Source organism: Colias croceus, chromosome 8 (genome assembly GCF_905220415.1).
Source record: "Colias croceus chromosome 8, ilColCroc2.1".
Taxonomy (NCBI): domain Eukaryota; kingdom Metazoa; phylum Arthropoda; class Insecta; order Lepidoptera; family Pieridae; genus Colias; species Colias croceus.
Genome location: NC_059544.1, coordinates 337,303 through 352,376, shown reverse-complemented (window position 1 = coordinate 352,376; position 15,074 = coordinate 337,303). Strand labels below are relative to the sequence as shown.

Below are 15,074 nucleotides of genomic sequence, written 5' to 3'. Positions count from 1 at the left end.
AAATAGATACTACAGGGTTAATCTATCTATTTGATTAATTAAATCTATCTTTTGATAAAGCTTGATAGGACACTTTGTTAAGCCGACTACTCACCTACCTAGCGCAGGGGCAAAATCGGTTGCACGGCAGTTGGCGCAATTTCGGCTGTTCCCTAAATTGCCCCTGCTTGCCTATACACATCACAATTAAGGAGCCAATTAAGGGTGCAATTCCAATATTGCCCCTGATGCAGGTATGTGAGTAACCCCCATAAAAATTCAAATATCTATCTATAGGTAGGTACCTACTCTTATTCTAAAAATCTTTTAATTGACGTGACAAAGTTCGTTTTAAAAGCGAAATAAGTCAAAGGAAAAAACTTTAACTCTACATAAGTATTATTATGCTCTACATTACCTACTGTATATTTAATACTAGCTTCCGCCCACGACTTCGTACGTGCATCCCCGTTTTCCCCCTTTCCCGCAAGAATTTCGGGAAATCCTTTCTTAGCGGATCCCTAAGTCCTAACATCTACCTGCATGCCAAATTTCAACCCGATACGTCCAGTGGTTTGGGCTGTACGTTGATAGATCACTATATCAGTCACCTTTGAGTTTTATATATATAGATTAGAACCTACTTACTGTAGGTATGTTTGTTGAATATTATACTAATTTATATGAAATGAAAAAAACGTTTATTTATACACACGTTATAAATAGTTACACAATAAAAAAGACACGACGGTCGACTAAACTAGGTACTAGACCTGTGCTATAGTCGATCGACGCTTTCCACTCCTTAAGACATAATGCCAGCATTATAACGTGTGTAAAAGTTTGTGTGTGTGTGTGTTTGTGTGTGTGGTTGTGTTTATAGATATAAGATATATTCATAAGATAAATTTCATTAAATAGATTTGCAATTACAAAGTAAGGTCTATTACGTTTGCGTAATTATTCATGACCTATTTAAATGTAGTGTACCTAGTTTTAAATGTATGTAAAATATCTTGCAACTAATTGAATTTTAAGTTAAATTAAAAATATAGAATGGCTATGAAACTGTAGGTAGGTATTGGAGAAATTAAAAGTCCTAGTAATTTTAAAAATAATTATTTTAATGCTGTTATAATGTATCTATTATTTAAATGCTCTACAATTTTTTAAAGATAATTTAAAATTACTTATCTTATTTTATTATGTACAAAACAAAACTTATTAATAGATTATATATCATTTAAATCACCCAAATTACAAAACAGTCAAATAATAACATAAACATTTTACAGCCAATAAATTAGCGATACATTATATTGATCTGTGTTGACAATGACACGAATATTTATCACGTTATCAACGTTTAACCAACGGAACCCGATAGCCACGCGATAAAAATTTACAACATCCATAAACAAAACACAATCTCAACTATTTAAATTGCTTTACAATATCGTTAATCACGCAACCATTGTGTCTATAGCGCTGTAAAGATGTACACTACAGTGAAAATAAAGGAACGCACGAGTGTGGAGACGGGCCTCGAGTGCAGCTTGAGTGAGGCTGGCGGGGGGCGCCGGGCAGCGGGGGAGCGGGGAGCCGCGGGGCGTGCACTATGTATCCGAAAGCTCGCGCGTCCATTGGCCGCCGCAGCCTCTCAAAGCTCCCGAGGCGGGCAGACCCGACCCGACTATAAATAGCTACGCCCGCCTCCGCGCACGCCAGTCTGCTCCTCGCTCGCAGCGTACACGCACGTGCGAGCCGCCTTATCTAGTGTATTTACAAGTGCATCCACCATGGTGAAGTTCGAAGGGGATTTCAGTATAAACGCGATACTCATGAACCACGCGGTTTCCAAGCCGCCCCCGTCCCCGACCACGTCGAACACGACGCCGTCGGAAGCTGATCTCAGTGATTCGGAATTGGATGTGACCGGCACCGAGCCGGTCGACTGCACCAAGCCCAAGGAAGACGACAAGAAAGATAAGAAACATGAGAAACCGGCGTACAGTTACAACGCGTTGATCATGATGGCGATCCGCAACAGCCCGGAGAAGCGACTAACATTAAACGGGATCTACGAGTACATTATGACAAACTTCCCGTACTACAGGGAGAACCGACAGGGCTGGCAGAACTCGATCCGCCACAACCTCAGTTTGAACAAGTGTTTTGTTAAAGTGCCGCGACATTACGACGACCCCGGCAAGGGCAACTACTGGATGTTGGACGCCTCGGCGGAGGATGTGTTCATCGGCGGCACGACGGGCAAGCTGCGCCGCCGGTCCGCGCTCAACGGCCGGTCGCGGCTCGCTTGCTTCAAGCGGCCTCTCTTCCCTGGCGGCCCGTTACCTGGAGGCTATCCGCCCACAGCTTACTCACAACTAGTTGGCCTGTACTCCCAACTTTTGTACCAGCGATACGCGCCAATGCAAATGAAGACTCCGCCAGTTACACCGAGCGCAGTGCACCCGGCATTCAGAAACGAAATGAACTACCCTCTGCAGTACCCTACAGGATTGTACTCTGAAAGGTTACCATCCGGTCACTTCTTGGGACAGTCACCTCTGCTACAAAGTTCGCTGCAGAGTTCTCCAATGTTGTCGCAAACGTCGCCACTTCTACCGCCATCACCGCCGATGCTGTCGCACTCGCCCCCGCACTCCGGCGCGTCCAGCCCCGAGCTGCCCTCGCCCTCGCACCACCCTCTCACCCCACACATCTACAAACCCGTGACAGTGCTGACGCGGCAGTAAACCCCAAGAGGCTGAATATTATAATTATAAATATCTGTGATTTAGTTGTAATACCTGTGGAATAGTTGAAGGTAATCATTGCAATACTATGTGTAACTCATCTTAGCATTCCGCTTTCGTTTGTAAATATAAAGTGTATATTTATTAAATTAGCTTTAAGGAAAAGATGTAATAAACAAAGATATCGAACTTACTACTCGCTTTCATTTCCTCCAATGAAACCTAACAGTTATAACTACATGGTACCAAAAAATCAAACTGTTGTCTGTTACAAATGAAAAACAATGTTTATGTAATGAATTACGAAACTCATTTTCGTCACAACAATACATATATTTTAATAATTAAACTAACAATCAAGGAAATAACGACGAAACAATAGTAAATACAAGAATAAACTTTGTTTTTATTTTGGAGTAGGAAAACAATTTACCTAATATAGGTAGGTACTAACGTAAGCCGTGGTCATAGTTCAATTAAATTCGGTTTATATATTTTATATTGTCAATAATAACATTGAATCAATGATTTAGTTAGTAGGTATATAACAAAGAAAATATAGTAAATAGAAATTATACATATCGTTAAAACGAAAACATTTCTTGAAAACTAAAATCACACATCAGTTAGGCCTATTTCTAATCACCGTAGGTGCTACCCACGTACAGTGAACTACAAAATAATATTATTACCTACCTACCTACCTATTTAATTTATTTTAAACTATATGAAAATGTCATTAAGTTATAATTTATGTCAACAGTTAGGTACAATATTATCGAGTTACACAGTCGAGTTACCTATGATTTGCACTTACCATTTTATATTCTTGACTTCAATATCTTTACATAGAGATTTAAGCCAAGATTTCATATACGTAGACGGTAGAACCATTTAAGTATTTTAATAACATAAGTGTTTATTTTCCATTTCACAATAGTACACAATAAATAAACCAGGATAATACTGATTAAAATGGATTGAATGAAAGGATTCGGATTTACTATAAGCCTTTAATCTTGGCTGTAACGGTTGCCTAAACCAATTTTATTTTAATTTTATCTTACACTAGCTGTGCCGCGCGGTTTGACACGCATTGCTCCGCTCCTATTGGTCCTAGCGTGATATGATAAGCCTATAGCCTTTCTCGATAAATGGGCTATCTAACACCGAAAGAATTTTTCAAATCGGACCAGTAGATCCCGAGATTAGCGCGTTCAAAGAAACAAACTGTTCAGCTTTATAATATTAGTATAGATATAAGATACCTACCTTCTAAGAATGCACACCAAATACTCATAGTTCAGGATACATCGCCCATTTTTGCAAGTGACTACTATCAAGCTAATTTTCCGTTTGTAGCTTTATTTTGATGAGACGCCCAATATTTCGTGTACGAAAGTCTCGATTGTGGTACCTAGCTAACAGAGATAACAAGGATAAAAAATTTTGTTAAATAAATTTGGTTCTCAAAAATAAATATTTGAAAACCATCAAATCAAAAAATTTTATCCTTGTTATCTCTGTTAGCTACCACAATCGAGAGTTTCGTACACGAAATAATTCGGTGTCTCATCAAAATAAAGCTACAAACGGAAAATCAGCTTGATAGTACCTAGTCACTTGCAAAAATGGGCGATGTATCCTGAACTATCAGTTTCATTCAGTTTTGTTTTCATTGGACATGAATTAATATCAAAAAGCGGCAAATACCTAGTAGGTCATGGATTACGGAAGTCAACTGTATATTTTAGGCGCATTAGGTTAATTCATTAAATTAATATCTTTACGATAAGATTAAATTTTTTTCTGTAACTAAAGTACCTACCTATCTAATATAGTGAGCACTAACTAGTGAGATATTGTTTCGATGCATTTTAACATATAAACTTCACTGCGAATTTTTTCATTCGCTCTACAACTATACATTTTATTCAGGCTTCAAATTGAAACATGTAACACACACTGGAATTTTCTGTAAATATTATATAGGTATTATATTATATATAGCCTATAATTACTTATTACATAGGTAGAAATCTATATGATACTAGCTTCCGCCCGCGACTCCGTCCGCCCGGAAAAATTAAGAAAATTAAGATTTTTTTTTTCTAGGTACATATTTTTCCGGGATAAAAAGTATCCTATTTTATGCCCAGGATAATAAGGTTTAATTATACCAAGTTTCATCGAAATCGAACCGTTAGTTTTCACGTGATGCCTGAACATACAGACAGACAGACAGACAGACAAAAATTTTTTTAATCACATATTTGTGCTTGGTATCGATCCAGTAACACCCTCTGCTATTTATTTTTTCAATATTTTCAATGTACAGAATTGACCCTTCTACAGATTTATTATAATATATGTAGGTATAGATATAGGTAGGTACAATACCTATAAGTAGTTATATCTCATTATTTTATGTATGTTAGTCCGCACATCTCGAATAGAATGTTATGCATTGGCAATAAATAGGTAGATACCTACCTAGGCTAGAGGAACCTCAACAATAATTTTTTCATTTTAACTTTTTTAAATCTTAAGTTAAACTATTGAACCATAAAAAATTTAAAACGTTCCTTTTAGCGGAAGACGTTTAGTTTTCGTAGGTTAATTGCGTAATATTTATTGGTGTATCGTTAGCGATGATACAATTTAAAATCTTTTGTATTCAAATGTTTGATTTAATTTGGTAAAAGCATCCATATTCATTATTATAAGAATGCAAATTTTATTAGATATTTGTTTAGATATCTAGTTTATAACTGAAAATAGTTGATTATGATTTATTTTAATTTTTTTTTAACATCTGGTATAAATAAATAGCTGCGCGTGGCTCCGCTCCTGTTGGTCCTTAGCCTATAGCCTTCCTCGATAAATGGGCTCGCCTCGATATCTAGAACCGAATGAATTTTTAAAATCGGACCAGTAGTTCCTGAGATTAGCGCGTTCAAACAAACTCTTCAGCTTTATAATATTAGTAGGTACCTAAAGATACCTCCGACATATAATTTCTTGTTTAATTGTATTAGGTAGGTACTTAGGTACACTTATTCTGAGATATTTTATGAGTTCCTCATAGTGCAAACAATTTAGATGTAAGGATAATAATAAGATAAGGATAATTTAGGTACTTATCTACTTACTTTTCGTAAAATTTTATGAATTGATTCGTAAAATGTAGCGTTTCGATATGATTGAAATATCATCGTAAAAAATAATTAAATAGTTTATAATATAACTAGCTTACCGCCCGCGGCTTCGCCCGCTTTCTCTAAAACGATTTGAGATTTAAACTATCCTATCTCTCAAGTTGGATCGAACTGCATATGGTGTGCGAATTTTATTATAATCGGTTAATTGGTTTAGGAGTCCATTGAGGACAAACATTGTGACACGAGATTTATATATATATATATTATAAGATAAGATAAGGTCTAAAGAGAAATGACACTTTTTACATAAAGTACTAAGTACCTTGGTACCTAGATTATAAAAAAACAACAAAAACTCTGTGAATTTGTACTTATTTGTTATAATCCCAGCAAGTCCCTTCTCAGCTTATTACATAATCTATCTTTTCTAAATACCCAATCCGGCTTAGCCGTTTTGCGTGCGTTAATTTTTCATACAAAGATTTGATACATACCTACTTATTAGGTACATTATCCGTTTTACGGATTACCTAACTATAATATAATATATTTTTGTTTACTAAAATATACGGATTAAGATTTGATAAAGGTTTATTTTTATAATTTTATCAAATAATTCTTGTTTATAATAAAACCAATTATTTCAACTATTTTCGGGTGATCATTAAATTTATATAGATCGTAAAGATAATTTTATATTGTCATTTATTTATGAGTTGGAAATGGGTAAAATAAAAATACTGGGACGATTGTAATCTTCAAATAAATTGATATCTGATTACTTATTTACTCAAATCTATACACAATAAAATCGTAGGAAAGTCAAAACTGTACATTGAATATATTTTTAAATAATACCTACTTGGGGCGTGGTCTACAACAGATACGAAAGCCAAAAATATCGTTTTTAGAATTTTTGTCTGTTTGTCTCTTTGTATGTCCGGGATAATCTCAAAAAATGTTGCTCCATGCAGTACTTTTTTTACTTCAAATTTGGTACAGAGATAGCTTGAGACCTGGGGAAGGATATAGGATAAATTTTATCCCGGAAATCTCATGGGAACGGGAACTATGCAGAAACCTGCAAGTAGTCAAAGAAGTTTTTCTTTGACTACGCGGGGAAAGCCGGTGGCGAATAGCTAGTAGGTATTATAGGTATATAATCAAAAATGAATTATCTTCTAGAGCGATAAGAAACAAATAAACAGATAATTTCAAATACAGGTATCTATTATTGGTATGGATAATATTATATCCAAGCCATAAAAACGTTCATTCTTAAAAGATAAACAATTACTTATTTATGAAGATGTTACAAAATATTAGAAAAGAATTTATTTCAACAGGTAATTCTGAAGGTATTTATTTCATCATTGCAAAATTAATTAATTTTACCTTTTTAATGATTGCAGAGCTTTCGAGTAATTTATTTTTAGCTGAATATTTTTTTTATTTAAAGGTACCTATCTTGGTAGCTATGATTTATGAACAATTTTTTATTTTGTTTTGTAGATAGGTACCTACCTAACTAAAAGTTACCTTTTTATAATTTTAATATCGCATTGATGGTAATCGATTCCACAGCCCACAGCATCTAGGTACAGAGTACAGACGTGTCCGAAGATGTGTTGGCGACTTTTTATGTTAGAGGTCTTTTAGAGGTAGGCTCTCTTTTTAAATGCGCGGATATTACAGGCCTATCTGCTTTCCTATAAAATACATAAAATTCTGGATTCTATATTGTTGCGTTCGTTTATTAACGTAGAAGATTGCCTAAAATTAAGGGTTCTATAAAAAAAAGTAAAAAAAAATCTAAATAATTTATTGTTTCACAGATTGTTCCTGTAGCGTTCAATTTAAAAAATTAAAAATGAAAAGGTAAAAACATCGAAAATTGTTGACATAGGTAGTAGTTAGGTAGTTGCGTATTTAAATACTAATATAAAGTTTATCTATTACAAACAAACTTATAATCACATTTTTCCTATTAATAATACCTACAATGTAAAAAAAAAACACAGGCCAAAATAACCTTGTCGAACATCCACGACAATCGGATACTCGTCAATCATAATGTCTTCATTGGTTCACAGATGTTGCTACCGATGAAAAACCTTTAATTTCTCTCCATTCACAGGTAATACGCACTTTATTGTAGGTACATGATATTTTTGTGGACGAGCCATAAGCGGAAGCGATATTAAGATATTAAATTATTTTATGTATTTTTAGAATCTATTTATTTTGTTTTCACTCAAATAAATTCGTGTTTGAAGTAAGGTAAAAATTAACACCTATTCTTATTTAAAAACATGATTAAAATATGTTCATGATATATCTAAACTATCGAACACAAACAATAAATGTACACAAGTAATAAATAACACAAACAACGCGCATTAATACAATATCTTTTCTAGTATTTAGTATTTAATGCAAGCTTATCCCTGTGTCAAATGCGATCAGTTGTTTTTCCCTGAAAAAGTAACAGTCCGTATCTAATATCTATCCTTGTAAACCTTATAGTTTATAGTAGTAGCAGAGACTATTTTTTTTAGTATTTAGTAACTTAGGATTAAGTAAACTGTGGTAGTAAGTTGATAGAGCCAATGATTCCCACATAATAAAATTTAGTAATTTTTAATAAGCATTCTGTATGTAAGGCATGTATACTTACTGACTCCTGTGGCGCTGAAACTTCGAAGTGGCCGTCCTTGCCTCCGAGAACGCGTACATATTTTTTTATCTATAGAAATTGAATTAAATCGCCACATCTTATACCTTGTTCCATCAACTCTTTAGCACCCGACAGACAGACAAGCAAACAATCCCTCAATCCGAGCTGTCAGTAGCCATCATTAATCATCCCGTCTTGTCCTCACTAAACCAACAAGTAAATAGTTTTTATATAGTTTTATTTTTATTTATACTAAACAAATATCATGGAATCCGTCGATTCGTTTTGATCGAATGAAAAAGGCAAAATAAATAAGAAACTTGAATTGATCTTGATTAAAAGAAATTATGAAATACGTAAATTATGAAAATTATTATTATAAACACCTCCAATTAGCTTTTATTAGCTTTACTATGTACTCATTTAGACTCGAATTTGTGTCACTTTAATTAACGGACAGATTTAATTCAAAATTTGTACACTTATCAAGAATCGGTGACAATGCAATAATTTCATGAGTTTACGCGTGTTCTTCAATCAGAAATGACATTGTATGAAAATTATCATTTTAAATAAGCTATCAGTAGCTTTATCAGGAAGTCGACTAACTAGCCTAAGTATTTTGAAGAATATCAAGTCCCTAGGGGGGGAATACCACCATGCTGTCGCTTAGCAACGCTTGTCACTAAGAAGATGTAGTGTGATTTATAGTTTTTGAATGTGTCCAAGATTTGTTTCTTTGAATAGATACGTTTCTTTGTTTGTATTGTGTGGGGAATTGCGAATATTGACCCATTGTAGTGTATATTGTTTATTTCATATTATATTGAACGTACCTACCTATATGGGAATCTTTACTACTTAATAGATATTATAAGTACCTAAAGCTAAAAAGTTTATTTGTTTGCTTGAACTTGCTAATCTCAGGAACTACTTGTCTGATTCGAAAAAATCTTTCAGTGTTAGATAGAAAGGAAGGTTGTAGGCTATAGGTTTAATTATCATCACGTTAAGATCATCAGGAGCAGAGCAGGTAAAAGCGCGGGGCACAGCTAGTATAAGTTTAAAGATTAAATATTTGATTAAATTAAAGTTTTTTCAGGTTTATTTTTAATTACAGTTTTCAAGTTTTTTATGAACTACTTATTACTAGTAATAAAAAAGATACCTTCCATAAAAAGATGTGAATTTTTAAAAAACAAGTAGAGTTAAATAATTTTCAAGTTTACGCATTAAAAATTATTTCTCAATTAAATCACATTATTTACAAATCACAAGTGACATTAGTGCTAAGTTTTATTTCCCGGATCATCAAACAAATCTAGATTGAACCAGTAATACTTTCTTGAGCGGATTTAGTCACTGAACTAAACAGTAAAACAAATTGTTCAACATTGTGTGTAAATGAGTTAGGTAGAATCATGTAAACAATGTAACTTTTCATCAAATTGTGACGCCATTACAAGGTTACGCCGTACACGTGTCAGTTTCATTAACCGACTGTTAAAAATATTGTTTTTCATAATATGTAGGTGCTGAACTGCTACAAACTAGGTAGATAAGAATAGTTATGTTTATATTATGTTAAATCTATACTGTCTGAAGAGTTTGTTTGTTTGAATGCGCTAATCTCAGGTACTACTTGTCCGATTTGAAAAATTCTCACGGTGTTAGATAGCCCATTTATCGAGGAAGGCATAGGCATAGGCTATACACATTTTAGATTTTTTAAATGTAGATGTATTTTGAATTTCTTCTTCATACATTCAAAGCAACAATTACAAATAAATGAATCCAGAAAAATCTATAGAAATTTTATGTAGTTTGAATTTGTAGTTGGTGCTGTTTAATTTTAAAAATGAGAGGAGCATATACAGATGTGATGTAGAATTATTTTAATGTAAGTACCTACAATTTATGTTTTTTCTTTTATGTCAAAAAAATCTATATCTATGACCTATGAGTACCTACAAGAGTAGGTATCTACCTATATCCACGAAAATCCGCCCAGTCATTTCAGAGCCCAAGAATACATTTAAAATAATAAATTAACGGTAAGTAATTTTAAAAACAAACAAATCGAATATAAACGCTTAAAATATAAGTACTTAATTGGAATTCATTAATAATCAATTATGATGTTGCTCTAGCGACGATGTTTTCTTACAATTTTAAACTACAGGTGACACAGTCACAGTTATCAATTTTATGTACAAGTAGATAATTATTTATTAGAGTTATTTTAAGTTGGAACTTAATTTTGTAAATGTTGGATCGTAATTTAAAAATAAAGGAAATTAATCGAAGGAATTTAAAATTAAAGGATTACCTACACCTATTATTTCTTCGTCCCCAGATACCTAATATAATGCATGTTAATACATAATATTTTTACAAAACTTTAATGTGATTTATCTAGAGAATATATAGACTCTTGTCTTAGTAGTTTTTGTAAAATTAATAATTAATTAATTATAGATACGTGTTTCTTCAAGAAATATCGCAATTTTTTAGTTTCTTATTCCAAGTAGGTATATTAATTCTCCATACTATTCAATATTCCATTTAGGTACCATACAACTCAAAGCTGCTGAAAAAAATCGATTGATCAGTTTTTGCTAATGTTCTTCAATTATAATGAATAATTGTTGCTTTTACAAAAGGCACGTGTATTTAACTAAATCAAGGTCAATTTATTATTAAAACGAATGTTTTAGAAGGTTATTTTAAGTAGATTTAGGTACATTAAAGCAATTTAACTATTTACCTGAAATTCTTACGTTTTTCTAAAAGATAAAACTCGATACGTGACATTAAAAAAGTAATACAAATAGGTACATTTAGTGTTGACTAGATCTACTAAGTTAAAAATGATTATGTTTTATTCCCACTGCAGCGATATAGGACACCTAAGAGGCATAATAGGTATCAACTATAAAAAAGAAATAAATCATAATCCACCACAATTTGCCAAGTGCGAATTGATAGATATTTTTACTCGAGTTTTATGGTCTATGGAGATTCTTGCCGGTTCTTCTCCATAGATAGGTACTGCTTTCCCAATCGGTGGTAAATGTTAAAAATATGTTATGAAAATTAAAAAGTGCTTCTAGAAGAAGCTCAATTGAATAAATTAATGTTTGAGTTAGAGTTTGAGTTTAAGGCAATACCTAGTTACAAGAATAATGGACACAGGGAAATTAAACTTTGTAAATTAAATAATTTATTAAAAAAACTTTTCGATAATCTGACCTAGCCTTTTTTTCAGGCCTGATCGAGCTCCCGTTTTTTGTTTGAATAATTACAATTTACATTACACCTTCCACATGCAAAAAAGAGTAAAACAAATTAACAATTATATTAAATATATTAAATGTTTCATTGAAACATTTATTTATTCAACTATTCTTAATTTAGAAGCGCATTCGAATCGTCAAAATGCATTAAGAAATTATTAAGCATACCTACTTATTAGGAAAAAAATCTAAAGAGAAGAGTCGGCAAGAAACTCTGCACTTGCTTTTATAAAACCAAAAAAAATAAATTAAAAAAAGATGCCTGAGAACTGTCCTGTCGTTCTGTAGCTTAGCAAAGTTCCTCCTATAATAGCAATGTAACCCAAATCCAAAACTATTTATTTTATTACATTACAAAAACAATTTACGCGCCACTGCGCCAACATGGCGTTAAAATATTATAGAACATTAATACGTAAACAATAACAATTAATTTTGTATTACAATAATGGTTTTAGCCATTCCAATAATGAAGCGTACGTGACCGGTCACACGGCGTCTTGCAATCAAAACAAACTATTTATTTCATAGAAAACCACATTTAAAAACAATTAACTATTCAATATATTATCGAATATTGATCTAAATATAAACTTGATTAACCACAAAACTGTGATAGATTTTGGACGAGGCTCCTAATTGTTGTATAATGAAATAATACAAAACTGTGTAAATAAGTTGAACTGATGAATATAAGTAAGTAAAGCTGGATTGCTTCAATGTAGTTACTATGGTGATATGCAAGAACAATATCCTAAGCAGAATATTAGAATCCAAACATGATCACCGCAGTTTTCTTATAGCTCATAAAGTCATGAATCCCCTAGTTCTATTTCTTTGATCGGGTCTAGTCAACATTAATAATAGATAATAATTCGATTATTTATTCGATTATCTCTATAATTGATACATATGTATTTTTCAACTGTTTCCCTGATCGACTTCTCCTTTTTAACTGGAATTAGATTACATCTGTCTCCTGTACCTAATCCATAGGGAATCGAATCCAGATTCGGTTCCGAAGCTGAAACACCTGTTCCTACCGAGATAGTCCTTAGTTTTCACTTTACAGTAAGTTATATAATAAGTAAACATATAAGGTAGGTACATATCCTACCACAATCGTTTGCCATAAAGCTGAAACCTAGGTTCAACAATTTAGGCTTCCTATTGGTGGTTATTAACAATAACAACTTCTGTTTCTATTAAAAACTTGTTATAAAGAAAGGAATGTAAAAAATGTCGAACTTCTTCAACCTAATTACTTTCGAATCAATGACGCAAATTACAAACTTAGCCGCTAATTATAGATTTGCCTGACCCAAAACACCATATTACTAATTACTTTTTACATTATAATATTTTTACTAGTTTTTAAAATACACTTTTTATAATATCGATGTATTAAAAAAACATAGATAATATAGTTATACAACAGTTTTATTCTATACTAGCTGTGGCATGCGGTTTACCCGCATTGCTATATTATGTAATAGCCTTCCTCGATAATGAGCTATCTAACGCTGAAAGAATTTTTCAATTCGGAAGTGTAGTTTTCGAAGTTAGCGCATTCAAGCAAGCAAACAAACTTTTATAAACTATATTAGTATAGTTTTAAAAAACTAAACCTTAATTTAGCAATCATCTTAACATTAGGTATTATTCACAATCAAACAATACAAATTTTAAACAAGAACAACACATAAATCTCAATTAACAACGTCCGTAAAAAACGCTAACTCAAACATAATTATCGAATAAACTATACAAAAACTGCCACCAACTAATAGAGTTATGAACCCGTTGAACGGATGCACAATTAATGATTTTGTTATTATTTGTCGGTAATCATCAAACGATGTCAAAATTCTGACGTATCAAGGCTTTGTGCTCGCCGCGGCTGAGCCGCTCAACCCGTTGCATCTATTAACATAAAAAAATTGTAATGAAGATAAATGCTCGTATAACTAGGTTAAGAAGCTACGGTACGGAAAGTGTTTTAATTAAAATTAACTTAATTCTATTTTATTGTGTACATCTCATTGGATAAGGCTTCCACTAAATCGTTATTGTAAATATATTCAAATTACATTTATCGCGTCTCATTATTATGCTATGGAATAGCTATTTATACGGTAATTTTTCAATAAAAAGTGTTCCTGTTAATTAGGACATATTCTTTAGGCGATTGTTTCCATACCGTTGACTTATAAACGAAGCAGTCTATTATTTGACATCCATAGCTGAGGTACCAATTCACCTGGAAGAAAATGTTAGGTTTTATTGCATCGCTTTCAACTTTACGCAAGACAACAACTGAATCGAATTGAAATATGTGCGCTACTAAATAAATATGTTGATGGGGGATGCTCTTTGTCTCCTCATAGCCTTCATCTCTGTCACAGAAACACATTAATCATTATGATTATTATAACCAAAAGTTCGACAACATGTCCAAACTTAAAACCACCCTTGCCTATCGTGCTGGATTTAAAGGCTATGTTGCAGCCTTGGAAACTAAAACGGTCATGGAAGGCCTGTATCATTAAACTAGCTGTGCCCTGCGGTTTCATCCACAGTGCTCCGCTCCTGTTGGTATTAGTGAGATAATATATAGCCTATTGCCTTCCTCGATAAATGGGCTATTTAACACCGAAATAATTTTTCAAATCGGACCAGTAGTTCCCGAGATTAGCGCGTTCAAACAAACAAGCAAATTCTTCAGCTTTATAATATTAGTATAGATTATATAGATGTTTGGCCACAAATGGTTGGCCACATCTGTACACAAAGACGATCAATCAGGTGGTAACTGCGCTCACTAACTGTAACATCTCGCTTCGTGTTTACGTTTTGTTTACGCTTTGAACTCGCCGTATAGAGGGCGCTGGTGGACTTGCTAAATGTAGATGTTTTATATCAAACGTATTCAAAAAATTAAAATTATTTATTTAATTGTGATGTAGTTGTTGAATGAATGAATGAAACGCTCTATTGTACACCATTACAAATAGGAAAAACAGACATACTTTCCTGCATTTAAAAAAAAGGAACATGCGCAAATGGCAACTTTAAAGACATCTCTTCCAGGCATCATAAGAACACACTATACGTATACAGGATGTCCCATTATTGGTATACTATGCGCGAAGGGACTTGTAGGTTTGCATACACTGATCACGAAAATAATACTTAAACAACA

At 33.0% G+C, this 15,074-nt stretch overlaps 1 protein-coding gene across 1 annotated transcript; it reads left to right on the top strand.

The window, feature by feature from the left end:
* Nucleotides 1-1,728: 1,728 nt before the first annotated feature.
* Nucleotides 1,729-2,931, top strand: LOC123693769 (fork head domain transcription factor slp2-like). The gene has a single exon (XM_045638980.1). The coding sequence runs from the start codon at nt 1,779-1,781 to the stop codon at nt 2,736-2,738; it is 960 nt and encodes a 319-aa protein (XP_045494936.1). The 5' UTR covers nt 1,729-1,778; the 3' UTR covers nt 2,739-2,931.
* Nucleotides 2,932-15,074: the final 12,143 nt, after the last annotated feature.